The 26085-nt window shown below is 35.8% G+C and overlaps 1 protein-coding gene across 2 annotated transcripts in view; it reads left to right on the top strand.

The window, feature by feature from the left end:
- The window catches only part of MYOM2 (myomesin 2), an 81510-nt gene that overhangs the window by 48353 nt on the left and 7072 nt on the right, over positions 1-26085 (top strand). For both annotated transcript variants that reach the window (XM_074819929.1, XM_074819928.1), the window contains 13 exons: positions 4153-4331; positions 4496-4610; positions 5198-5354; positions 5455-5561; positions 7925-7969; positions 8435-8571; positions 12439-12583; positions 12689-12748; positions 14239-14306; positions 18054-18167; positions 19539-19626; positions 22979-23017; positions 23693-23798. In XM_074819929.1, the coding sequence (XP_074676030.1) occupies positions 4153-4331; positions 4496-4610; positions 5198-5354; positions 5455-5561; positions 7925-7969; positions 8435-8571; positions 12439-12583; positions 12689-12748; positions 14239-14306; positions 18054-18167; positions 19539-19626; positions 22979-23017; positions 23693-23798 (1360 nt within the window). The remainder of the gene's footprint in view (positions 1-4152; positions 4332-4495; positions 4611-5197; positions 5355-5454; positions 5562-7924; positions 7970-8434; positions 8572-12438; positions 12584-12688; positions 12749-14238; positions 14307-18053; positions 18168-19538; positions 19627-22978; positions 23018-23692; positions 23799-26085) is intronic.

Raw genomic sequence — 26085 nt, 5'->3', positions numbered from 1 at the left:
GCTTGCTGGGTGTCTTCTCTTTCACTGCCCACATCCAGTCAGAGCATAAAGTCTTCAGCATTTAGTCTATGTTTTTACCTCTATCAGCTCTTCACCCCCAGTCCTGCAAGGTCCGCTTCACACTCACCACCTGTACAATATATAGGCATTTCTGCACAATAATTGCTGTCTATTACAAATATTGCTGGAGTTTCAGACTCCAAAACTATGTTTTTTTGGTCTTAAATAAGACACAATAAGGGCCTGTTTCTTGACATAGAGGTAAGTAGCACAGTGTGGCTCACACTTCACACCTAAGGTCTCCCAGTCTCAGCTAGTGTGCCCCTATTCATGTGTTTCCCTTAGATTGTACCTAAGTGTTACCTGAGATATTATTATTAGCCAGGTGTTAGAACAAATGTGCTAACAAACATACAGTAGAAATGACTGTGTGCTAGTACTCAAACCTGTGTTTAGGTTGTCTGTAGTTTAGCAGTGTAGATGTAGCTGAAGACTGTTAATTGCAATGTTAACTCTGCAGAAAATGTTAAATAAGAAGTATTGTGAATTCAGGATCCCCAGCAAAAGAAAGTTAAACTTCAGTCTACCTCATGTGAACATACAAATTTTTGCTTAAATGTTAGACATCTAGGGAATTGGTTCCCCTCAGTAATGCTCAAGTTCTGTAAATAAATTATGAACGGGTTTTTGAAGGCCCATTCTGCTTATTTTATAACACCCTCACTCATACTGAACAACACTTTTGCTGAAGTTATTTCTGATGTCTGGTACTGATTTGCCTAAACAAAGCGTGTCATAGTGCAATAATATAGTCATAATGAAAACTCAGGCACGTACCACTTTAATATATTTCTACCTTCTTTTCCCAAAATGCTGTAAAGTACTGCTGTGTTGTTAAATCAAATTCTATTTATGACATTGAGCTTTGGTATGCAATTAAGGATCCATTCTAGTACTTGTTTATGTCATCAGAAGCTGTCTAACACCTACACACATCTGTTTCATGACTAAATGTTCATGCAGTTATTTTTGCAGTAAGAAAAATATAAATCCAACCCCTAAATCTGTTTTTTTAAAACTATTGGGATTTTTAGTGATTTCAAAAATGCATAATTAGCCCAAGGCAGCAGGAAATTTTCAGTTTTCTTTTCCATGGCATATGTAAAAAGTAATTCTTGCCTGGAACAACAAATAATTCAGTAAGATCATGGAATAATTTACTAGGAAAGAATCTCAAATGTCATCTAATTCAATGGCTTGCCCACATGCAGGATCAGCTATACCTATCTTGTTGACAGAGCCTTGTCTAACCCATCCTTGAAGATTCCTACCCATGAAAAAGTTCAGGTTCTTTGGACAGGATCTATTCCTAATTTTATTATGTTTAGAAGTTTTTCTAATATTCCTGAATTTTTCTTCCTGCAGTTTAAGTCTGTTTGCTTCTTGTCCTGTCCACCAAGGACATGAAGAAGAGATTATTCCTTTCCTCTTTGCAACAGATTTTCTATGTGTTTAAAGACTATCAGGCCCCTAGCTTTCCCCTTCAGTTGACAAAATCCAGTTCATGCAACCTTCCCCATAGATCATGTATTCCCTATCTCTAAAGAAACAATTTTTTGCTATTTGAACCTTTTCTAGTTGCGTCATGTCCTTCTTTGTGCTTAAATGTTAGGCATCTAGGGAATTGGCAGCACACAAATTGGAGACATTATTTCAAATGAAGATTTTTCAATGCTGAGCAGAGAAGTGGTAACTCCATGCCTCCTACAATTACTTGCCTGCTTATAAAATCCCCTTCTATATGTCTGCACTGCTATGCTAAGTTCCAAGTTTAATTCTTTTTAATGTCCAGATTCTTTTCTGCAAAACTGCTTGTCAGAGAGTTATTCTCCACATTTTCTAGATAAATTCTTCTGAGTTCATATATCTTATATTCTAGATTTAATGATGTAGCAAAGCTGTCAATAACAAAATGTTTAATCTCCTGACCTTAACTCCCTTTGTGTTAATTACATTTTCTTATCATCTTATTTAGTATAAATGCATCATCAGTGGAACAATTATTTTCCTTAAAGAAAGGATCTATGATTTATACTCTCTACAGTGTTTTCAGAATGTCAGTGATACTGCCTAGTGGGTAAACAAGTGAGGATTATCCTTCATTTTAAATGATATATAAAGAAATAAAATAAAAGGCACTTTCAGAAAATGAAGAGAGTGAAATTTCCATTTTCATAATGAACAATCTGACCTTTCTACTCCTTGTCTGATTACTTTGTTCTCATAATGAAACTAGTTGAACAGAGTATTGCATTCTTCCTGCTTAAAAAACCAACCAAAACCAAACAACACCCCCACCCCTGCTCCCCAATTGCCAAACTTGTTAAAATATTTCACAAGCCTTTTTTACAATAAGTTTTTAAACAATGGCTTAGCAATAATGAAAAGAAATAATTAAGGTTTAAGACTGGGAGAAAGAGGCTGACCCTCTTCCCTGACTTACTAAAGATACTGAAGACTAATGTAATATGACTGCAATATACTCCCAGCGTCAATGAAATATCCTTACAGCTTTTGATATGGAACGGAGGTTTTCTTAGAAAGGCCAAAACCCCTTGCAGGATTTTCAGCATGAGTGATGGATATAGGCCCAGGGCCCATAATTATTTAATCTTTCTGCAGAACTCTACTCTTATGTATCTCTGTGAGCCTCTGTGAGTTAGCAATGATAGCTAATGAATTATTTTACATGGCTTTAAAAAAAATGAAATGTCTGTGGTCTCAGAATCCTCAGAATAGAACATACTTCTTTACACATTTTCATCTACTGTGTAGATTTCTAACAGGTGCATCTGCCAGTGGAATTTTAATTATCTGTGGATATATAGACATTTAGGTTGGGATTTTTAAAGAGCCCTGAGAGAAAGCTTTAGAATACTTGAAAGCTGCAGTCTTTCTATGAGAAATCTAGTATTTATCCTCATAAGGTCTGTAACAAGTACTTATAGGTCTATTTTCTGAAATGTTCTTATCCACTATGGAGAAACACTTGTCTACTTTTGCTGTATATTTGCTGAATATGATCCTTTACAAGTTTCATCTTCATTCATCACATCATGTAGGCTGGAATGGAACCATCAGGTTTATTTGTAAGGTTTTTCTACTCTTCCTTATTTTAAATGGCGAACATGTGTTGTAGGAAAAGTAATATCTTGAATTATGCCAAACTCACAACACTGAGAAAATCCCTAAATCTCAGGTACTTTCAGGTTTCCTTACTCAAATTTAAACCACAAGAAGCAAGCTTCCAGCTACATAATATGGCTGAATATCAGTATTCTGTCATGGGTATTTTCACCATGGTAGGAAATTGATATGATTATGCCTTTATAGTCTACTGGTATAAATAAATATCAGAAGTATAGTAAAAAATAAATGCTACAAGTTAAACTGAAGGACACTAGAACAGTTAAGTGAAGGAGAAGGAAAGTATAGTAGCAGCACCTGATAGCTGAAAAGGTATGAACTCTCACTTATTCATAGAGCATCAGGATGTTTTTGGTGTAAATTTTTCTCCTAACAGATATCCTCTTAAGAATTTCGTCTTGGTTATTGTTATCCACCTTACAATGAAAAAATGTTCTGTCAGGGAACGAGAAGCCTGATCCAAAGTCCACCGGTGCCAGTGAGGTTTGGATTAGTCTGAAGGATCATGGTTTCCATATACCAGCAAAACCCAGAAGTCCCGATACTAAATTATGAACCTGAGTCAGGCTCCAGTGAAGTGACTTTGATGTGGGGCTAGTGAATTAAATAATAGACAGGAAACCTCTGTTACTTGTTGGAAAATTTTAAATTGCATGGATTTTTCACATAAATAACTTTCCCTTAAAATGGAGTTACTGAGATCTAGCTAGGAATATATGCTTCAGAATACTAATGCTACTCACTGCATAAAGCAGGTATTGCTGCATACAGCCATGAGGGGAAAATTACCTAAATACCACATATACCACATTTATTGTAAAGGATGAGATTTTTGAAAGCAAACACAGTCAAGACAAAATTTAAATGGTGCATTTCAGCCTCTGTAGGGCCAGTTTGCAAAACTTTATATACTGAAGTGAAATTGCAGTATTTGAAATATTTTAGGTCCTGCCTACGATCTCACGATTTGTGAAGTTAGAAATACATCACTGGTTCTTCTGTGGAAAGCTCCTGTGTATGAAGGCAAAAGCCCTATTACTGGGTATTTAGTGGACTATAAGGAAGTAGATACAGAAGACTGGATCACTGCTAATGAAAAACCTACTTCAAAACGCTATTTTAAGGTAATATTTTCATTAGTTAGTGTTAATTCGAAACTGAGTTCTAAAAACATCTGAGTACTCAAAGATGTGTATTTGAAACTGGCCTTCTGCTAATATCTTTATATAAGTAAACAAAAGAGTTTAGATTGTTTTTTAAATTGGCTTTGCTCTTTATCTTGTTCAAGGTCACTGATTTACATGAGGGTCATACCTATGTTTTCAAAGTTCGTGCAGTGAATGATGCTGGGGTAGGCAAGTCATCTGAGATATCTGAACCAGTGCTTGTCGAGGCAAGGCCAGGTAATGAACTGTTTTATCTCCTCTGCTTCTAAAATACTGAAATACTTAGAAGTGAATTTAATCAATCTGATTTGATATTATAGCACAGATAAGTAATTCAAGAGCTAAGAAGCTCTTGGCCTTAAAACTTAAAGAAAAATTCATGTGGATACAGAGGTACTGTCAAGACTTTTTGCTTTACTTACTGCAGGAAATATTTGATAATCAGTTATTTTAGTTTGTATTCTCATAAACAAAGGTGCTACTTGCTGTGAGTGAAAAGAAGTATGACAACACATTTATTAAAGCTTCAAGAGTGATAATAAAATTAATTTACTTAAACTTCATATCTTATATTCAGGTTCGTTTTATAGATTTGTTTCTCAAGAAGCATTTCTTATTTTTAGTGGTTTTTTGTGTGTAGAGTAAGAATCTTGTTAGTATGTGATGTGGAGTCAGCATATGACAAAATAGGTTTCAAGATCTGCGAGTAAGATCATTATCTGTTAGTGAAGATGGACAGAATTTGCATGGGCTTTAGTAATTTCTGAATTGCAGCTCGAAACAAAAATGCAGCCTTGACATTTGAGTTGATTCCTATTTTGCAGGAACAAAAGAAATCTTTTCAGGTGTGGATGACGAGGGTAATATTTACCTGGCTTTTGAGTGCAAAGAAGCTACAGATGCATCTCACTTCGCGTGGGGTAAATCATATGAGGAGATTGATGATTCTGATAAGTTTAAGATTGAAACGGAAGGAAATCAGTAAGTCATGCCAGTCTCTCAAATTGTTAGAAATTTGTCCTGTTAAAAATATCATTAACATGAGAAACCCTACTAATTATATCTTTATTGATGATTTTAGTTCTAAGCTGTACTTCAAAAATCCTGATAAATCAGATTTGGGAACTTACTCTGTCTCAGTTAGTGACACAGATGGGGTTTCATCCAGCTTCGTTATGGATGATGAAGGTAAGGTCCTTACCACCTCAAGTCTTTCTTCATTTTATCATCTCAACTGCACTAAAAATTGTCCAAGAAAAAAGAATAACCCCACAACTCTCACATAATTTCTTATGCATTAAGGAAAAACAAAAAAGACCACACAACAGGCTTTGTGTGATTACATATTTTTGTTATTATCACAATAATGAAAGTTGGGATAACTTAAAGCAATATTTTCTTTAAAAAAGAGATAAAGAATATGCTCAATTAGACTGGTTTTCTTTATGCTGTCTGCAAATATTTGTTGCACTTTCAGTTAAATGTCTGAAAATGTTGCTTTTTTCACTGTTTTGTGAATCTTTGTCTTGCATGTGACTTTAGCTGTGCTTTGACTTTATACCCTTTCACACCTCATAATTGGCTCTCTGTTAGCTGTAAAGCTACAATAAGATCTCTACTTACCAAGAAGCCTAATATAGAGACAGACCTTGAGACTCTAGTTTCATATAATTGAGATGCAGAGAATTAGTGAGAAGAATGTGTCAAAAAGGATGTTGCTCTAACAAGATCTGAATACAATGGGTTAAATTATCCTTTGCCTTAAATTTACATTAGTTTTGCTTTATTTCATTGTAACTATTTTTTTTTCATTGGAGTTTCAATGAATTTTCTTCAGTCTGACTTTGATTTACCATTGAGAGGTGCTGAGGTGAAGGGCAAAATGGGGGACTCCCCCATTTTTAAATAGGACAAAAATTGCTTTGGTGCTTTCCCAGTTCACAGGTTGTGATTGCTATGCCCAGTTCCTTAAGCACGAAAATCCCTCTACTTACCTTCTTTCTAAGTAATTTAAGGAGAGGAGACAAGACTGAGTGTGAGTCTGATAGTAGGCCGGGCTTTTATCACAGTGCGAACCTCATGAAACCTCCCATTCAAAGTAGGTGTTGAGAGGAAATCCATGTGCAGCCTTGAAGTATGGTTCTCCAGGACATGGACCATTTATGTGGACTCTTAGTCATTACCATTATCTACTTCTTCTAGGCAAGTTAAACTTGTAAATTTTTTAATTTTCCAATGAATAGTGTAGGAAAAGACAGATATGCATTTGATCATGAAAACTCCCCTTTGGCTTAGTTTTGAAACATCACTCTGAAACCTGTCTGTAGGGCTTGTCACCACCAGTCCTACTTTCGAAGATTTTTCTGTAGAATAGCACTGAAGGTGTTTCCCCTCCCACACAGCCCATGTCTTCCCTGGTCATATCTGTCATTCAAAATTACACTTTTATTTGTACTGGGTTCTTGCACAAGTGTCAGATTTTGTATTTTAGCACTGAAACCCATTATTTCACTGCCCATTTACTTCCTGAAATGCTATAAATTCTCCTGTAATTTTGCTAAAACCTCGACCATGTCATAAATCCTTGCTAATTTCCTCTGATCTTTACATTACCTGTAAATTTGGAATTGCTAGTATTGGTCATCTTACAAATATTTATTAGTAATGAATATGATAAATAGGGTGTCCTGGTTTAGCTAGGATAGTGTTAAGTTTCCCCAGCAGTGGGGGGAAGCTCTAGCTGGGTTATTCATGTACCATGCTGACGTCACTTCCTGGCGCCAAAGCGCGGCAGTGCGAGACAGTCGGTTAACACGTGTATTATGCCATCGCTCTGTGCTCGCTGCTGTATCAGTAGATATCTTGCTCTGTTCATTGTTATCACTGTTATTGTTATTGTTGTTGTTTGTTGTGTTGCTGTTGCACTGCTGTATTAAACCTCTCCTTATCTCAGCCCCGGGGCTTTGTATTTCACTCCCTTTGTGGGGGGGGCAGCGGCCGCGTGGTCTCAGACCCCGGCAGGGACTAAACCACCACATAGGGTTAGTATGAAAATCTAACAAAATGATTTCTAGACTCTCACACAGCCTTCATGAGGATTTAGTAAATAGAACTTTCTGTACCTTTTTCAGACTAACTTGCACTCAATCTTGTTTCCTGACACAGTAAAAAAAGCTTTTCGGGTACAGTGTCAGAAAGGAAGTCAGCAGATAAGGGAACCTAGTACACTTCATAGAAGCTATTGTCTCCCATCTTTAGTTTAAAACCCACAGAGAGTTTAAAACAGGATTTGTTCCTTGCTTAGATTCTTTTACATAAGATAGTGTGCATGAAAATGCCTGAAATAGGAATACTTGCTAAATCCATGTATCAGAATTTCAAGTTTCTTAAATCTTATTTTTTAGTCATCATTTTCTGAAGAGAGTTGAGTATTTCACATATAAGACTTAAGGAGTTTATCTCCTGATGCTGATATGTACCTTCTTTGACACTTATTTTCTGGCTGTATTTTTCAGAATAAATTAAAATATGAGTATTTTTCTTAATTTCAGAGTTTGAACGTTTGATGGCATTAAGTAATGAAATAAAGAATCCAAGTAAGTTGAAGATCTGAATCTATTTGAGACTTCTAGAAGAAATATAATTACATACTAATGACTGGAGTTCCAAAAAGGTTCTTTCTGAGACAACAGCAGCTTCATTTTTCATGGAACGACTTGCTTACTTGCTTTTTCATTCATTTAGAAGAATATTAGTTTGTATTGAATAAAATCATCATTGCCTAAAAGTGTTTAATTTTAACTTTGACAATAGACTATAGGTTGCTACTAACCAATTCCTTAAAAAATGTGCAAACTATAAACTGCAGATTCTTTTATCCCTTTGAGAAATTAATTTAAAAATCAACCAAAGACTGCATTAGATGTCTTTTCCCTGTGTAAAATTTATTCTATATCCAGCATTCTGTAAATAATAGGGAGACACTAATATTTTACTATAATAGTTCTTTTTCTCACAAGGATTCATGCATTATTGACTTTTGATTGCTTTTCTTTCTGCAGCAATACCTCTGAAATCAGAATTAGCTTATGAAGTTCTTGAGAAGGGAGAAGTTCGTTTCTGGATTCAGGCTGAAAGCTTATCACCAGATTCAACCTTCAGATTTGTTATTAATGACAAAGAAGTTGAAAACAGTGACGTAAGTATGCATTGAGTACTATATAGATGTGATTTCATTTAATAAACCTTTATGCATTAATAAGTATTTTGTTTTTATAGTTGCCTAAATCCATGTTATTAAGGTCTAATAATACCTGAAAGGAATGAATGCCAGTCTTTAACTTGAATCTTTTTTGAAGCATAGAATTCCCGTTGCAGAGTGAGCCTATTCATACCACAAAAAGAGAGCAAAGTTTAACCCTCAGAAGTCCGTATTCATTTTGGGTAGCTAGATGACCAAAGGGTAGGAGAAATTAGACACAGACACAGACCATTATTAAACACATCTGATTAAAAGTACTACACAAATATTTCAGGAAAATAGCTCATGACAAAAAAGGCTGCTTCAAGTACAGTTTTGGACTCCAAACCAGGGAGACATGTTGTTCCCAGAGACCATCTGAGGCTACTGCTACTAGTTTTACATATAATGTGGGAGGCACTTGACAATGCAACAGTGGTCATAGATACGAAACTTTTAGATGGTGCCACTTTTTTCTTTTTTTTTTTTTTTTTTAATTTTGGCCTAGACACTAAACAGACATTGAATGGCTACATGGAGATGAAAGGGCAGGCCACCAGATTCCTGCATTTTTATAGCTCTAGGAAGACCTTTCATAGAAAGGGACACAAAAATGTGGTCAGATTGGGCTGAGAAGAAAGCAAGGTCATGCCTTTGCAGGGCTGAAGTGTGGTTCATCTACTAGGCATAAAATACAGCACTGGAAATATAATTTCCTGTGAGGAAACCACCTCCAGTGCAACTGTTTGAAAGGTTCATTTTATTCCTGAGGATGCAAAGACTAGTTTTGGCCAGAGAAGCTTATCAGCATTTTTATACCATAGAAAAGCAAAGAGCATTTACTTTAATTAGATATTGACAAGTGGAAGAAGAAGTGTTTCTTAGTAAAATACTTCTCTGTTTTTCTTACTTTAAGAAGTAATAAACTATAGCACTGAAAAACTGAATATTAGTGACTAGGATGTATTGAAATGACAATATTCTGTCTTGGCAATGTTAGTGGAACAGAACAAGCTATTTTTAGTTCGCATATGTTTTGGAAGTGTTGACATCAGAGAGAGTCTTGAAGTGGTGCTGCATTATTTCACCTCTTTAATTAGTAATCCACAGGTGACATTTACGTTTGGAGACTGATGATATTTTTGTGGAAAGTCACATAAAAGCCTAGTATTTATGGGGCCCATAAAATCATTGAACTTCATCTTGCTGCATAATGGCAATAGTTAGAAGCCTAATTACACTCTAAAACCTGCCTGGAGACTGGGATACAGTCACTGAACATGTTCAATAGACCGTTGTGCTGGTGAATTGTAGTCTGATTCTTGACATTGGCTGAAGTGATAAATTTTTCCTTCTAGGTCCTAACAGGGAATGGTTTCAGTAAGATTTCAAAAGAATCTGAGAATGGAATGAACTGGGTCCTATTTAATCAGCTGTCATTTTAATATTTTAATAATTTTTTCCTTTACCCAAAAGCAAGAAATAGAAAAAATTTAGAAGTGTGATAAAGGATCAGATTAAAACATATATCTTGCTCTTCTTTTTTCTGCTTCTGAAAAAAATCTCAATTTAGCATTCTCCCTGAGAACTCATGAAATGAATGCAAGTGTTGTCCTTGACCTCTGTGGGCTAGAGACTGTGAGAATCTGAATTTGTACGTTTTTGATAGTTTGGAGAAGTTTATAACTTCTCTTTTTAACCTACCTGGCCTATCTCCTCAACTCTTATAGATGAACTCTTACAAAAGTAATTTTTCTACTTAATTTCCTGATTGATTAAATCTTGTCTTATTCTTTGACATTATATATCTTTCTTTGAACTATATATGTGAAATTTCATATCCAAATTATATGAGCATTTTCCCATTATTTTATATAAATGCTATACTTCAGTCTTTTCCCTCTAAGCAATTTATTTAATAAATTCTTATCCTAATCAATCTATTGCCCACTGTTTTGTTAACTCCATTATCTTTTCTCTTTCTTCATCCTTCAGTTACCTCATTAAGATTTAAACTAGTATTATTATGGGTACAAGTTACTCCTGGGAAGATTCTGACTGGACACAAGAGGAAATTTTTTCACAATGAAAACAATCAGCCTCTAGAATAATCTCCCCAGGGAAATGGTGGATTCCCCAATATTGGACTTTTAAGATTCAGCTGAACAGGGTCCTGGGCCATCTTGCCTAGACTGTGCTTTTGCCAAGAAGGGTTGGACCAGGTGATCCTTGAGGTCCTTTCCAACCTGGTATTCTATGATTATCTGTACATTTGAAAGTACCAGTAATGAATGCTAAACATCTTGACTATGTCTACACTATTCTTCCAGGCTTGTTGTCCATACAACAGAGAACTTGTTCGTGAGGCTGGCCAGGAGGTGTCCCTCAAAGTTAAAGCAGATATATCTGTGGGGTCATTGCTACTAATTTTGAATCAGTACTTAAAGGTTCTTCCACTTAAGGCAGTGGTCCCAGAGAGTTTAATAAGTGGTATTTTTAATGGCTTTTTTTCCCTTCCTTCTTTCATCCCCTTTCTTAAACTTTATTGACCTGTGGCTTTAGGTGCCTTTTTCTAGTTTTGGAATCCAATAAAAAGGTTAATCAAAATATTCTCTTTATAAGGCATTGTGTCTTCTTTTAACAGTAACAGGGTCTATAATAATTTACTGCACAGAACTCCTTCCAGATCATAACATTTACTTTTCTGTCTCATCGTGAACAGAACAATTAGTGTGTAATATCCTTGGCCACATTTGTTACTTAGAAGTCTTCAACAAGTAACTTATGTGGATTATTTTTACTTTGCTTTAGGAATTTGTTAGTTGAAATTCAAACATCACTGTTAGTGGAACACACAGTCCTCATGGTTGTTACTCACTGAATGAAAGAGGATATTAAGGTAGTTGTATCTAAAACAGTACCTGCATATTCAAAACACCTATTTTGCAAGTATTGTCCAATATTTGCTTGCAATTTTCTGTTTCCTTGACAATGCCTGCCAATAATTTATCTTTCTGGAATATTTAATAGAAACAAGCACAAAAAGGACACAAACAGTGAAAAGTATATTCAACTTTGAATTCAAGTCAATATTTGATGTTTCAGGTATTTTGCAAGCACTTTAGTAAGTAACTAGATGTTTTGACAGAATTCCAATTTTGCTGGAATTTATTTTCTTTTTAGTTCCCAAAAGCTTTGCTGGTTTTGCACAAGTTACTGTTCTTATGGTCTTTCACCTTAGTGTTCTTTGAAAAAATTATCTAGCATTACATTAGCAAATCATTAAACCCTTCCTAAATAAACTTTCTGAGTGAGAAGTTAAGATCCAGTATTGAGCTGCCACATATATCTCAGAGATATTTAGTAGTGATGATTTTTTGGATTTGTTGTGATGGATTTATTTAGAGATCCACATTTGTGTCTACAAACACAATACTGCCAGCTATTTCTGGACTCTGCTAGGAGTAGTGCTTCAGCCTAACAAAACCCCTTGTTGAACTGGAAGCTGTAATGCAGCTAAAGGCTGTCTGTGCAGGCTCTTCTTCAAACATGAATAGTGCCATACACTATTATTTTTAAATCCAAACCAGCTGTATTATGATGACTCAAGGATTCCAAATGCAGCTGCACACAGAGATTTCCGTCACAATTGGGATCTTGTTGTACAACAGTGAACACAAGCACAGCTCTGTTTCCATAGTTTACAATCTAAAGAACATGAAAAGGTAGAGTGTGGAGGCAGGGGTATAAGACATGATTAATTTGATAGGGAATCATAAGTAATTTACACAATATTAGACTAAAGTTATTACTTGTTTATTTCAGAGGCATAAAATAAATTGTGACCGTTCAAATGGCATTATAGAAATGGTGATGGACCGATTCACAATTGACAATGAAGGTACCTACACAGTACAGATTCAAGATGGAAAGGCCAAGAACCAGTCTTCATTAGTTCTCATTGGAGATGGTATGTTCACTGAAACATTGAAACTTTGATGAAGAAATGAACTTCAATTACTCTTTAAGTAACTTGCGACTAACTCACTTTTTATTCATCTCTTCTAAAATTTAGCATTCAAGACAGTACTGGCTGAGTCTGAGCTCCAACGAAAGGAATTTCTCAGGAAGCAAGGTAAGTAAGACAGAGTAGACTGGGGATGTTAGGCCCAGTTTGCATCTCATGATGCATCCCTGGTGAATACTAAGAGCTTCCAACTTCCATTGATTTCATTAGAAGATGAGTATATTGCACTTTGAGGAGACACTGAACCCTTGTTGGATCTTATTTTCCCACATTGTCATATGATACATGCAAGTAGTGACAGAACTTTCACTAGAGAAGTAAAGTGGGAGTCCTTACAAGAGGTTATCTTTGCTCAGTATTCATGAGAAGTGTGTCTACTGTAGGCTCTGATCCAACAAAACATTTCAGCATGTTTACCTTTAAGCATACAAATCATCTCAATATAATTGACAGAAGAGTAGACAGCATAGTGGCAGACAAGGAAGGTAAATATCTGATCCTATGGTTTCTGTCCAGGCAAAATTCCAGGAACTAAATGTATATCTGTTGTAAAGTTGCTATACATTTACAGAGTTTGTTATATACTTGTTATTGATATTGTTTGCATTTGAAAGTAAAAATTACTATTGGATACCTAATTCAGAATTCTATTGCTGTGAAATCTTTAAAAAATTTAGTTTGAGCTCTGATTTGTAAATTTCACTTGTCGAGCACATGGTTTTTAGGATGAAAGTAACAATAATAATTAAAAGCATTTTTTCTAAATAGCTTAGGTAAGATTCTCTACATAAACAATATAATTACTTTTTTTTTTTTTTTTTGGACGGGGGGTACATTTTTTAAAAATGGATTTAGGAAAGAAATTATACTACTTACAGCATAAACTCACAAGATCTTTCAGTTCTCAATTATTTTAGTGAAAGTTGGACTTTGCTACCTCCCAGATCTGAGTATTGCAATTATGGGCCGTTATCCTGCAGACAGGAAATCATATAAATGCACTGACTTGAGAAACACAATAACTTTAAAAAGGCTATGTATGTCAGTAAATTTACTTAAGGATATATATATTTTTGCAGGACTGGAACCTCAGTGAGGAAAAGGAATATTTCCTGTTCTGCTTGTAATGTTTAATACATTTTTAAACTTTATATAATTTGGACAAATAATGTCTGTCATGGGATTTTTGCTTTGAATATTTAATTGGGTGTTTGTATACATTTGTTTATTCTCCAGTTCCTATTGCATTAAATACACTGTTTGTACACTTGTTTGTAGCTACTCTGTTTCTTTCCTATGCTTAGTTGGCAATTGGGCATAAATACATTTAGTAAACTAATTTGTCTCACCATTTTGCATTTTGGAATAGCATTACACAGAGATGGCCTCAGGTTTCTAAGATGTACTCTAGACACCTGGGTCAATATGATAAAAACTTACTGCAGGATTTTCCTTCTAGTGCATGGGTAGTTGAAGAGTTCCCTCTCATTGTTCTAGTGTAAAGATGTTATAACTGTTATACTTTTTCTTTCTTTCACTGGATTTCTCTGATACTCTTCAGTCTACAACATATGTATTAAGACAGTTTTCTTCCTTAGGCCCTCACTTCTCAGAGTTTTTGTATTGGAAAGTTACAGAAGAATGTGAAGTTTTACTTACTTGTAAGGTGAGGAAATAGTACTTGAAATATTTTGTTAGAATGTGTTGATTAAAAATTGAGGTAGGAAAATGTGAGGAAAGATTTTGATATTTTTAAAATTAAAAGTTTCATATGAAAATCTTTTTTTATTATTTAGAAATATTTAAAATAAAAATTTCTGACTTACTACTCTTCATCAGTAGTTTTCATTAAAACAAAAAAAAAAAATCACAGGACAATTCTAAATGTGTTAGGTAATCTAATTCTTTAGAATAATTGTGAGCCATAAAAATAATTTAAACAAAATATTCATTCCTTAGTGGTTCTTCTTCCTTCCTCAAAAAATAGCCACAAAACCACAGAGTTCAAATGCTTTCCTCTCTGTTTTCCGATTTGGAGGTTCCTCTACCAAAACGTCTGTTATTTAATCAACTGTAACCAAACATGCAATAAAAGCTTCTAGAATTAAGGTTATAAAACATGATTTTTATTATACTTGGCTAATGACTTTTGAATCTTAACTAATGCTAATGTGTATGGAATTCAGAGTAATTTCTGCTATTAACATCTTTATGTGACATTCTAAACATATATTTTAATTTTTGTTTCTCTTCTAGAGTAACTAATTAGTGGTCTGAATAACTAAGTTAATTGAATTCAGCAGCCATCAAACTCTTCTTCATTGCCTTTTCCTGTAATATGGACTCTTTTGTATTAATTTTCTCCACTTCTTTTGAATAAGTTTTTGGCTTTTAATTAGACTAGCTTGAATCGTTCATTATGAGCAATTTACATGCACATTTGTGGGATTTTTTTCCTTCTTTTTTTTCTGCTCACTAATTAGGAGACCTTTAACCTCAATTTATTCCCAACAGAACCGACCTGAGTGGTGAAGATGCCATTCTGTGTGCCCCCATTTTAGGGCTCAACACTCATTAGTTAACACGATGCCTTTGCTGGTACTGAGATGCATCACTGGAGTACTTTATAATCTTGACATGTATTTGCCTCAGGCATGAACCCTGCTATCCTTTCATTCTCATGGGGAATTAAATGTTGCTGAACCAGTTATACTAGTGTTAATTCTCTACAAATTAATCTGAAATTATCCTTTTTTTTCAGTGAGTGTTTATACCACTGAAACTGTGAAAGGCTGAGCATCTGATTATAAGCTTTTCACCAGTGTACTTTTTGTTTGTAAGGTCAGAACATTTTATGTAAATGAAATCTAGGATATAGACTGTTTGCACTCTTATCATTTTAACTATGCCATTGACCTTATAATGTTTGTTACTGTTAGTATGTGACTGGCCATTAGGTTCACGTGGTACTGTTGTTTATGCCTGTTTAACTGATATTTGTACATAGGAAGAGTTTGAACAATAAAGCCTAGATTTGTCCTATGAACTTCAGATACCTGACATTCAAGTTAGAAATGTGACAGGCCTGCATCATTTCTGTGGTAATAAAAACACCCAGGGAACAATCTCTGCCTCCCCAGGACATCTCATAGCACTTGGCCCAGGTCTCTTCTAGTCTCTGTTTAGTGCTCCTGTGCAAAAATAATCGTCATGGGTGTTTTTACCTCTTGAAAGAACCTTGGATAATGTGAAGGAAGTACCTGCAAGAGAGCACTTTTTGCCTTGACTTTCTCAAAGACCATGACATGAAGTAGGGGAGTTAGGAAACCAGACCAACTGGAAGCTTGTGTAGGGCAGGGGACTGACTGCATGATCAAGGTCCATAACAGTAATAATGAACAAATACTGATTGTGCTATAAAAGAGTATATCAAAAGTAATATGTGTTACCTCATGTACCACTTATTTTCTGATTGGAACTGACTGACTTTTGTTTGACTTAGTATTTAATTCTGAAATAGCTGGAATTGATGACCTTGTTCTTGATATTGTAGCGCCTGCATGCCAGTGGGACGTTTGTCCATCTGAATGATTTGATGGTTTGCTTTTTATTGTGTGTTTATTTTTCTTCAAATGCCAGCATCTACTATCATTTTTCTTCAAGTACTTCTAAATTTCAGAACATTCAGAAGCTACCTGCTTAACTGCATAACTTTGACTCCTATTTGTACTGTGTCTGTTAGCAAGATTTTTTGTGTGTCACTAAACAGCGAAAAAGGTAACTTTTCATAGTAAATGTCAACATGAAATAACTTTGGCACTGCAAATTGCATGTGTCTGAAACTCAGTCTATTTATTGTCAGATTGAGTGCTAACAGTCTTTGATGAAAAATTGTTGAAAAGCATTAAAGGCTTGTTCCTTCAGGCTTTGTTCAAATAAAATTGCCACTCATGTCATATGACTACAGGAATCGCCACTTTGTAGTTACCGGTAAATGTGAAATGCTGCTCACTTTTCTCAAGCAAAGCATTGCTTTGGGCTGGGTTGTGATCTCAAATACTCTGTCAGAGATCCATAGCAACCACACTGGTTGTTAAGCAGCAACATATGTGATTAATTTGAGCAGGCTTTATAAAGATGTCCAGGAATCAGTGTAGGAGGCCCTCCTATTTGTCTAGTCACCTCTATAGTGAGCTTTCATAGAGCTGTTCATCTATGGAATGACTTCTCTAATGTGAAAGGGTTAGAGATTGGTGCATGGTTTTTCCTCCAGGCAAGCCACTTGAAAACTATTGCAGGTCTGTATTAACTTCTGGGCTGCCCTCTATCCATTTGTTCAGTTGTTTTTTAAGGAGGCTTTTTAAAGCAACTGCCTGGGGACTGAGAAATGTCCTGCCAGCTCTGTTCTTCTACCAAAGACACACTGACTGGGAATTCGGGCTACACACTGAAATGCCATTGCATTTTTGTGATTTTTAGAAGGGTGTGAGGATAGTGACGTCAAATAAACCATAGTGTTTCTGAAAGGGACAAAACCAAAATATATTGCCAAGGCTTCTAAAAAGACCTAGGCTTTCAGCTTCTTTGAATTCACAGTTTGAGGTTATTCATCCAATGATATTTTAAGCATCACAAATGCACAATTTATATTTCAAAATTATAGCAGTACTTGAGGTATAGCTGTGGTCTATTTAGGCATTGCTTAGATGAGTTGCTGCTACTGCAGCAAAATTCTAGCTTTCAAGCCACTTCTCTGCGTTTTCACTGTGTTGTTAAGCCCCTTTGTGTTGGGAGAGACTGCAATTTGTAGTATTACTCAAGTCTTTGTACTTCTCATACGATACAATGTAGTAGAAAAAAAGGTTTTCTGGTGCAGCTCACAATTTTGAAGCCTCAGATGCTTTCAGAGCAGTAATTTCAGTTGCTCTCTGCAATTTAGCTCTGAAAGACATTGCTTAGCTAACGGAAAAATCTGCAAGTTGTATGAAGACTCTCTAAGATAGGGTCCAGGTTCTGTGTTATAGCTCTCTGGAGGCACATAGCAAAAACAAAAAGAGAAGAGTTTGGCGGCTCTAATTTCAAAGATACTTCTCATAGATATCGCTAGACAAACTACAACCACATAGCAAGGGTGCAAAACCCTTTAAAGGAAGAGATTGACAGAATTGCCCTTAAGGAATTGACAGGGCTCTAAAGCTGTAAGCTGTATACTTCTGATCTGTGCTGCAAATAAATACAGTAGGACTAAGGCTTTCTTAGTAGGGCTTGGTTGAAATTGGTTTTTACTTAGCTTTATTTGACACATGTTATAAAGAAATTGGCTTCTTATGTTGAAAGTACCTGTGTGACTACCTACAGTGTGATACCTTTCTTCAGGCCATAGCCAGGCTTATGTGCCTTTTCTGTTGTACAGGTTGCGAACTCAAAGAAGGAGACCATTTTCAAGTGGTATAAGGATGGTTCTGGGATTGACATTGATGAGGTGCCTGATCTGCAGAAAGGAGAATGTCACCTCAGTATTCCCAGGGTATGGTATCACCTACTGATTAGAAATGACAGCTTCTGCTTGACACACTATAGATTTGCCAGGCAGAGCACTAAACCAGCTATCATGATTTCTGTGAACCATTTTAAGAAAAAGCATAATTGCCTCTCTTCAAATAGCTGATGAATAACTAATGCTAGTAAAAGAGTATCTGTTTTTGTTATCAGCTCAGAGAGTTCGTACTTAAGTTGCTGAATTCAGCATCTTTAGGTGAACTCTATCTTGTTCTTTCTTATTTCTCCTTATTTTTTCAGTTTGTTGAAGCACCTTATTTCTGACAGTGTTTCAGTTTTATTGCCTAAAATGAATAGTTTTGAGTTATATGGCTTCTTAAGATTTATCTTTATGCAAACAGGATAACCCAACTTGTGTCTGAAGCCTTAGCTTGCATAGCTGCTGCCTTCATCAAGTGCCCAAACCTCCCCAGCTCGAGTTTTTCTGCTTCCATAATGTGCATTCCATTTAATTGATTTATTTTATTTATTAGTTTCATATTCTTCTGATTTCCTTCCTTCATTTCCCTTGCAAGAGGATACTGACTTTCCAGTGGCTTCATTTTTCCTGAGCAGACTTTTTTAGGGAGGGTGGTTTCTGCCTTTTTTTAAGTGTTCTTGTTACTTGTCATTCAATTATATGATGCTTCTACTATGATATACTTTCTTGTGGACTTGTATAAGTCTAAGACTCAATTAAATAGCCTCCAATCTATAATAATTATCTATTTATATTATTTATATATTTTCCTTCAGGTTTAAAATATATATTAAAATAAAAACACCCAAACCAAAACCCCCTATTGCCTTTAATGCAGTATCACTGTGTTAGATTTTAGAATGTAAACTCTCCAAGGGTAATGACTTAATTATTTACTTAGCATAGATATAATCTGACTACAGCTGCTGCTTGAATGAAAGCTACTGAGTTGATATTTGGACAGTTAAAGATCTATTGTTATGTTTTACATAGACTGAGCCAAAAAACCTGTTTTGGTTGAAGAAAAATTGCATTTCTAAAGTCTGTGTGGGTTGAAGTTGCCCTCTGTTACATCTTGCTATGTTACTTGTAATTTCTACTGAACATGATCAATCCTGTTTGTCTTTTTGGAACAAGAGAAAAAATACAATTTCTCAAGGCAGTTGAACTGAAATCAGAAGATGTTTTAGGCTTAAGAACTAACTACAGCTCCATAAAAAGGCATGTACAAGCCATTCATAGTTTCCATCTCAGTTCTGATAAGATTATTTAAGCAGAATGCAGTACAATGTATGTTTTTTGATTTAGAAAATAGTGCAGGGATTGAGGAAATGTACTATTATTAAGTCTGTCAGTAAACATCTTGTGTCTTCCTTGTAGCTGTCTCGCAAAGATGAAGGAGTTTATAAGGCAACACTATCAGATGACAGAGGTCATGATGTATCTACTCTTGAATTATCAGGAAAAGGTAATATTTGGTTTACTATTTTGAAATAATGATCACCACATGTTCTCAAGAGGTGTTAATGATCTATCCTTGCAAATGGCAAGTTAGTAAATATTTTTGGAGTCCCTTGCATTTCAGTTCTCTTCTTATGTTATAGAGGCCTGAAGTGCAGATCGCCAGTTTGGGAGGGACGACACTGGGCATTTGTCCTGGTTTTGGTCAGGATAGGGTTAACTTTTCTTGGGCTGAGAGAGAGCACAGCTGGAGGGCCAGACCCAGATCAGTCATTGGAGCATTCCATAACATGTGATGTCATGTTCAGTACATAAAGGAGGCACCTGCTCTCCTTTCTGGTTGGTGTGGTGGGATCTTTGGTGTGGTCGGGATCGCTGCTGGGGGCAGGCTGTGTGCCGGTTGCCAGGTGGTGAGCAACCACATTGTGTATAACCTGTTTGAACTTACTATTGTTACTGTTGTTTTGTTACTATTACTAAACTGGTTTTTTTTTTATTCAACCTACGAATTTTCTTTTTTTTGTCCCTCCCCTATTTCACCGGCGCCAGGCGGGGGGGGGGGAAGTAAGCAACAGGTTGTGTGGTGATTGGCTACTGGCCGAGTTCAAACCATGACAGCATTGTATTGATTAATCTCTAGCACTCTGACAGGCAAGAAATGAAGTAAGTTCCTAATCAGACAGATACTCCCTTTTATGTGAGATCTTTTGTAGAGACCTCACTCTCTCAAATTTGTTAAGCTTTAATGTCTTTGATAGACCCCTAAATCACCAAAGTGCTGAATATGTTGACGTGGGGCTGTCAGTGGGGACTGAGAGTTATTTTGATTGTAAAATTGTAAAACTGCTTTGTGGGTTAACTCCAGTAGGCAGCTCAGCCCCACACAGCCACTTACTCCCCCTCAGAGGGATGGGGAAGAGAACTTGAAGGGGAAAAGTGATAAAACTCATGGGTTGAGATAAAGATAGGTTAATAGGTAAAGCAAAAGCTGTGCATGGAGGAAAAGCAAAATAAGGAGTTAATTCACTGTTTCTGATTGGCAGGCAAGTGTTCAGCCATCTCCAGAAAAACAGGGCTCCATCATGCATAACGGTGACTTGGAAAGACCAATGCCATAACTCTTGAATGTCCCTGCCTTCCTTCTTCTCCCCCTAGCTTTTATTGCTTTGATTACATCATATGGTCTGGGACATCCCTTTGGTCAGGTGGGGTCAGCCGTCCCAGTTGTGTCCCCTCCAAACTCCTTATGCACCCCCATCCTACTTGCTGGTGGGGTGGTGTGAGGAACAGAAATAAAAGACATTCATGCTGTGCAACAACTGCTCAGCAATAGCTGAAACATCCCTGTGTTATCAATACCGTTTAAGTCACAAATCCGAAACACAGCACCATACAAGCTGTTATGAAGAAAATTATTCATCCTAGCCAAAACCAGTACAACCTCTGAGCCTTACTTGTTACCATTTATGTCATGCTCAGGTCCCACGCTATCCAATACATCTTCATTAACCACGTCCTCCCTTGCTGTCCTTTGATATATACACAGATATCATTCCCTTAGTCTATGGATTTTCAAGTAAGCAGTATCCTGACCACTGGAATAAACAAAAAGTAGAGTAGTTCTCCATCTTATGGTCAGGGGCCCTGCTAGCTTCCAGAGACTATAATCCAGGTATGACAAGACTGTGCTGTGCTGGAAATGTAGAGTGAAATGCCTATTTAAAGAACTCACAGTATCTAATTCAGTGGGTCCAGGAGGCTTTGAAAATGTCAACCAGGAAAACTACAAGAACTGCAGTGTTAAACCAAACAGCGGATCTCGTAAATGGTGGAGTTAGCCTTGAAACATAAAGGGTAAACAGAAAAGTTTAACATGAATGGGGCCTGGAAGACTGCATACTGTATGGGCAGGTTAGTTCAAGCTCAGTGTGCACTGGCATTCAAATGAATATAAATGCCAATAAGGGTAAGAGGATCTACTCTAAAATGCATCAGTGATAGGCATTTAAAATTTCATATGTTATCGGATATCACAGTGAACTGCTCTATGTATATTTATATTTGTTCAATAAAAAAAAATGTTAGTTTACTTCTGATTCTATAGGAAAGACTGATCTGTTGCCAGCATAAGTGATTTTTACTCAGCTTTGATAGAGAGAGCTTCCTTGGGTTTCTTTGCTTAGGTCCCACCAGCTAGGCCAAAGTGAAACTGGATTCATCCCATCTGCATGTATTTGACCCAAATAGTGAATATTTTTGCTGTGTCCTAATAGAATGAGAAAGACATGTTCAAAAATTAACTCAGTTTACCAAAGATCTTAACATTTTTTTCAGCAGGTTGGGAAAGTACCTGAAATAAGAGGAAAAGATGAATATCAGACTGAGTTCTTAAGCTGTGGTTTACCTTGGAAGGTTGTATCATCACTTGATAGTCTCTCAGGCATTCTTCTTCTGTATAAATTCTGTCCATTATTCTTTCAGAAAAAACATCACATTTAGACAGTATAGGTAATATAACCCCAGTTTCCCAGACATATGTAATGTAATTTATATATAGTATGCAATCCGTGTCCTCATGTCAACATGCCAGTAGAAGCATACTGGATTTTGTAGAGGGTTACAGAATTGAATCACAATTTATTTTAGCAGAGACAAAAAATGTGCAGATACAGATCAATACAGACCAAATATAGAAGTTGTATTTTCTGAACTTCACGCATTTTGCTGTTTTCCCTATTAATAAAATTTCCTCAGCCTTGAATATACATTCTTCAGATTATGGTGCTTCTTTCTTTCTCTCTTTCCATCTTCTACAGTGACATTGAATAGGATTCTTCTGCTATGAGAGAGTTCCCCACTCTTCTGCCCTTGTTTCCAGGGTTCTCCCCATCTGCAAACCCATCAGCTCTGTGATATTTCAAAGGCTTGATATGATACCTGGTTTCTTTCACTTGATAGAAGGGTTTTCATTTGTCAAATGACATCCTATAGGTAGCAGGTGAAAACTATTTTCACCTAGAATGTGATAATTTCTCTTTCCGCTGTGCACTCTTCTTTGACTGTGAACTACCCAGTTTTAATGACCTTTTATTGTTTCTGGCCTGAGGGATACAAAGACGAAGATTTGACAGCAGATGACTGACTCCACATGCAGCAGAGGTACTGAGTGACACAGCACAGAATTCATATGCTGTACACAGTCTCAAATTTGTCTCATACACCTGTTGCAATTTTAATGGTTTTCTTTGCCTAAGGATGTGAAGATTCCCATATTGCTTTAATTAAACTGAACATAAAAGAACTATATTCTGATTGAATTTTGATGGTACATTTTCCTTTTTTTTTTTCTTTTTCTTCAGTCTATGATGATATAATTCTGGCATTGAGTGGAGTCAGTGGTAAGTAAATGCTGTCTTGGATTTTCATGTAGGTTTTTAATGTTAAAGTCATCTGAGCCCGAGGCAGACAATTTTTATTTTAAGTGGGATATCTCTGGGAGTCATAATGCTTATATTATTATGGACATGTTATTAAGTTTCTGAATAGGCAGTTGACCTTGCTAATTGACACTATTAAAAAGGAACAAAGTATTATTTCACCTGGTTTGTTTGTTTTAGATACTGTGACAGTGTCATAGCAATAATTTTCTTCCTACTTCCCATTAGTAAGTCAACCTTGATACAGAAAGAAAGAGATTCTGATCCTGCTCACAGTGAGAAGCTGGGAGTCATTCCTCTGAAAGAAGAGGGGTTGCACAAGAATAAAATTTCTGTGCAATTAGAATCATGACACTATTCTTTCATAGAAATTACATGGTGAGGTTATTATTTCACAATGGATCTTGCTAGTCGTAATGCTTGTATATGACAATAAATCCACAAACTTATAATGAACTTTCACCTGATATAAATCAGATCTCCGTTGAGAGATGTGAACCATTGTTTCATTGTGGTAGTTGAGAATCATGGATCAGATTCTGAATTTTTTTGTCCTGACTGTACAAGTAGTCCATTTAACTGTTTCCTATTCATTCCACTCTGCTGTTTGATCTACATATATTCTATTTTACATAGGTAAGTCAGCCTCTCCACTGAAGATCCTTTGTACTGAGGAAGGAATAAGGCTCCAGTGTTTCTTGAAGTACTACAATGAAGAAATGAAAGTCAACTGGTCTCACAGGTAGATGAGAATATTTTTTCAATTTTGTTAGAGAAAAAATGCCATCTTTGTGATTTAATATTTACTATTCTGTGGCATTCATTTAGTAACTGGACCACATTAATGAATTTCTCTTTCCAGCACTTCATATTCTCTTTTCACATAGATAGTACATAAAGAAAAATAAATATTAACAGGCTTGTCCAACACATATCAAGAGGGATGTAATAGCTAGGAAAAAAAGTATCTACAGTATTCCAGCCTCTTATTCAACACAAGATGGTTTGTCTTCCACTATATTATCTGTTTGGTTCAAAGACATAAATGCTTGAGCATAGTTTTCTATTCAGGGCTGCCTTTTTCTTTAAATGGGTGAAATTCTCCTCCAGTACTAGGTGAATACCAAGGATCTGCTCTCAAAGTTTAATAAAAGCCTGTATTATGAAAGGAATTTATTTTTTTTCCCAAACTGATACAGTCTTAAGTAACCCAAAATATTTTAATTCTGTTTCTTTTCTTTGAAAAGATATTAAATGGAGCACACCATACTTTGAGAATAACCCTCAGAGCTGAGAATATGACCAGAAATTATCTTTAAAGTTCCCAATAGATTTCCGCCCTCATGTTACATTAATCTTTGACTTTGGAGGCACTCTATTGATCTGTGTATTTACAGTTAAATGTATGCTCAAATGTTTTGCTATGTCAGGCCCTCATGTGTTTGAAACCACAGGTAAGGTTTGGAAGAATTTTAAAACTCTTCAAGTGGTTTCAACTTTCACATTCTTTGATGGTTTACAAAGATAACACACAGTGAACTGGTCTGACTTGGACAGGAAAAGGCTGGCTTATCAGCATGTTGTCCTAGTTTTGTAATGCTGTCCAGCCCTTGATTTCTATGAAGACAGAAACACAAGAAAAGTGTCAGTGATCATCAGGTTCATGGAGTTCAAGAGCACTTCTGCAGGGGTGTGCCGCTGTATTTGTAACTCAGGCTTTGTATTCAGTAAGTTCTGCTCCTTCTTTCAGTAAATGTGTTGCTAATATGATAGAAATGGAAAAAAAAATTTTTTTTTGCCTCTGCCTTTTACCTATATCTGCTTGAGTTTTGAAAGTGACTTAGTCCATTCCACCATCCAGTTCATAGAAATATAAAACTAGAGAATGCTACGTGGCTAATAAGGAAATATCAGTGTGCATATTTATATTTACATATAGACCCCTCTCCCCACTCTAATATTTCAGATTTTATAATGTCTTACACATTGACTATCTTGAAGATCATTGAACACAGATTTTGAGCAAATAAAATTTCAATTCTTCCATGAATACAAGGATTATAAACCAGAGTTGTTAAAGCTAAAACAAAGACTAAACCAAACAAACCAACCTCCCCTTGCCTCTCCAAACCTCCTGCTCTTTTAAATGGTGTTCTAGGAAAATTTGTCTTGGAAAAGATGAAAGACTAGACAACCCATATTTTTCTACCGTTGCCTGCACATCATGAAACATACCATGTAAATTTCTAGCTAGCTTTGAATTATCCACTATACTGCATAGCAGGGAACATAATACAAGTCCTAAAGCCAGCATGCATCATCCACTCATGGCACAGTGGGGAATATTATATGTAGTATTTTCTAATATATAGTAGTTTCTATCCAGGTATCTAATTTGGTATGCTGAATTTGATGTAGGCAACCTACAGAATGGGAAATAGTAAAAATTTATTTTCCCTATCTAACTCTCTAGCTATGAAGGCAAAGCAGCCCTGTCTGGGCAAATAAAATAACTGATCAAAGAGAAGCTAATGCTGACTTCAACTATTAAAAATTCCAGCTAAAGATGCTTGAGGAGGAAGGATGAAAAGAACTATTTCTTTAGTTACTGAGTGAAACAGGAAACTTCTCTTCAGATCATTGAAAGTGGTTGGGTTTGCATGCTCTCATTAAAAAGCTTCTTCTATTTTCACTCTTCATGACAGATTATGGACCAGAAGAATCTCTGATCTGAATCAGTAGGGTATTTCTTATATTCTAGCTTAGGAAGTCAATATAATGCCACTGTTTTTTAAAGATCTGTTTATTAATTATCTGCACTTAGGAAATTTGCTTCTTGTCTTGTTCTTAAAAAAACCCAAAGGTGTTTTAGACTTGATGCAAGTATAATGAATTCTATCCAAATCTTTTATTGTTTTCTTAATTGATTTTTGAAGCTAATGAAAGGTAAAGATTTTTTTCCTCATCAGAAAAGATTATTTGCCTCTAGTTTAATATTCTGATTCATTCTACATTAGTGTGTATGAAGT

The sequence above is a fragment of the Strix aluco genome, chromosome 3 (assembly GCF_031877795.1).
Source record: "Strix aluco isolate bStrAlu1 chromosome 3, bStrAlu1.hap1, whole genome shotgun sequence".
In the NCBI taxonomy this organism is placed as follows: domain Eukaryota; kingdom Metazoa; phylum Chordata; class Aves; order Strigiformes; family Strigidae; genus Strix; species Strix aluco.
This window is presented reverse-complemented; position numbering and strand designations above follow the sequence as displayed.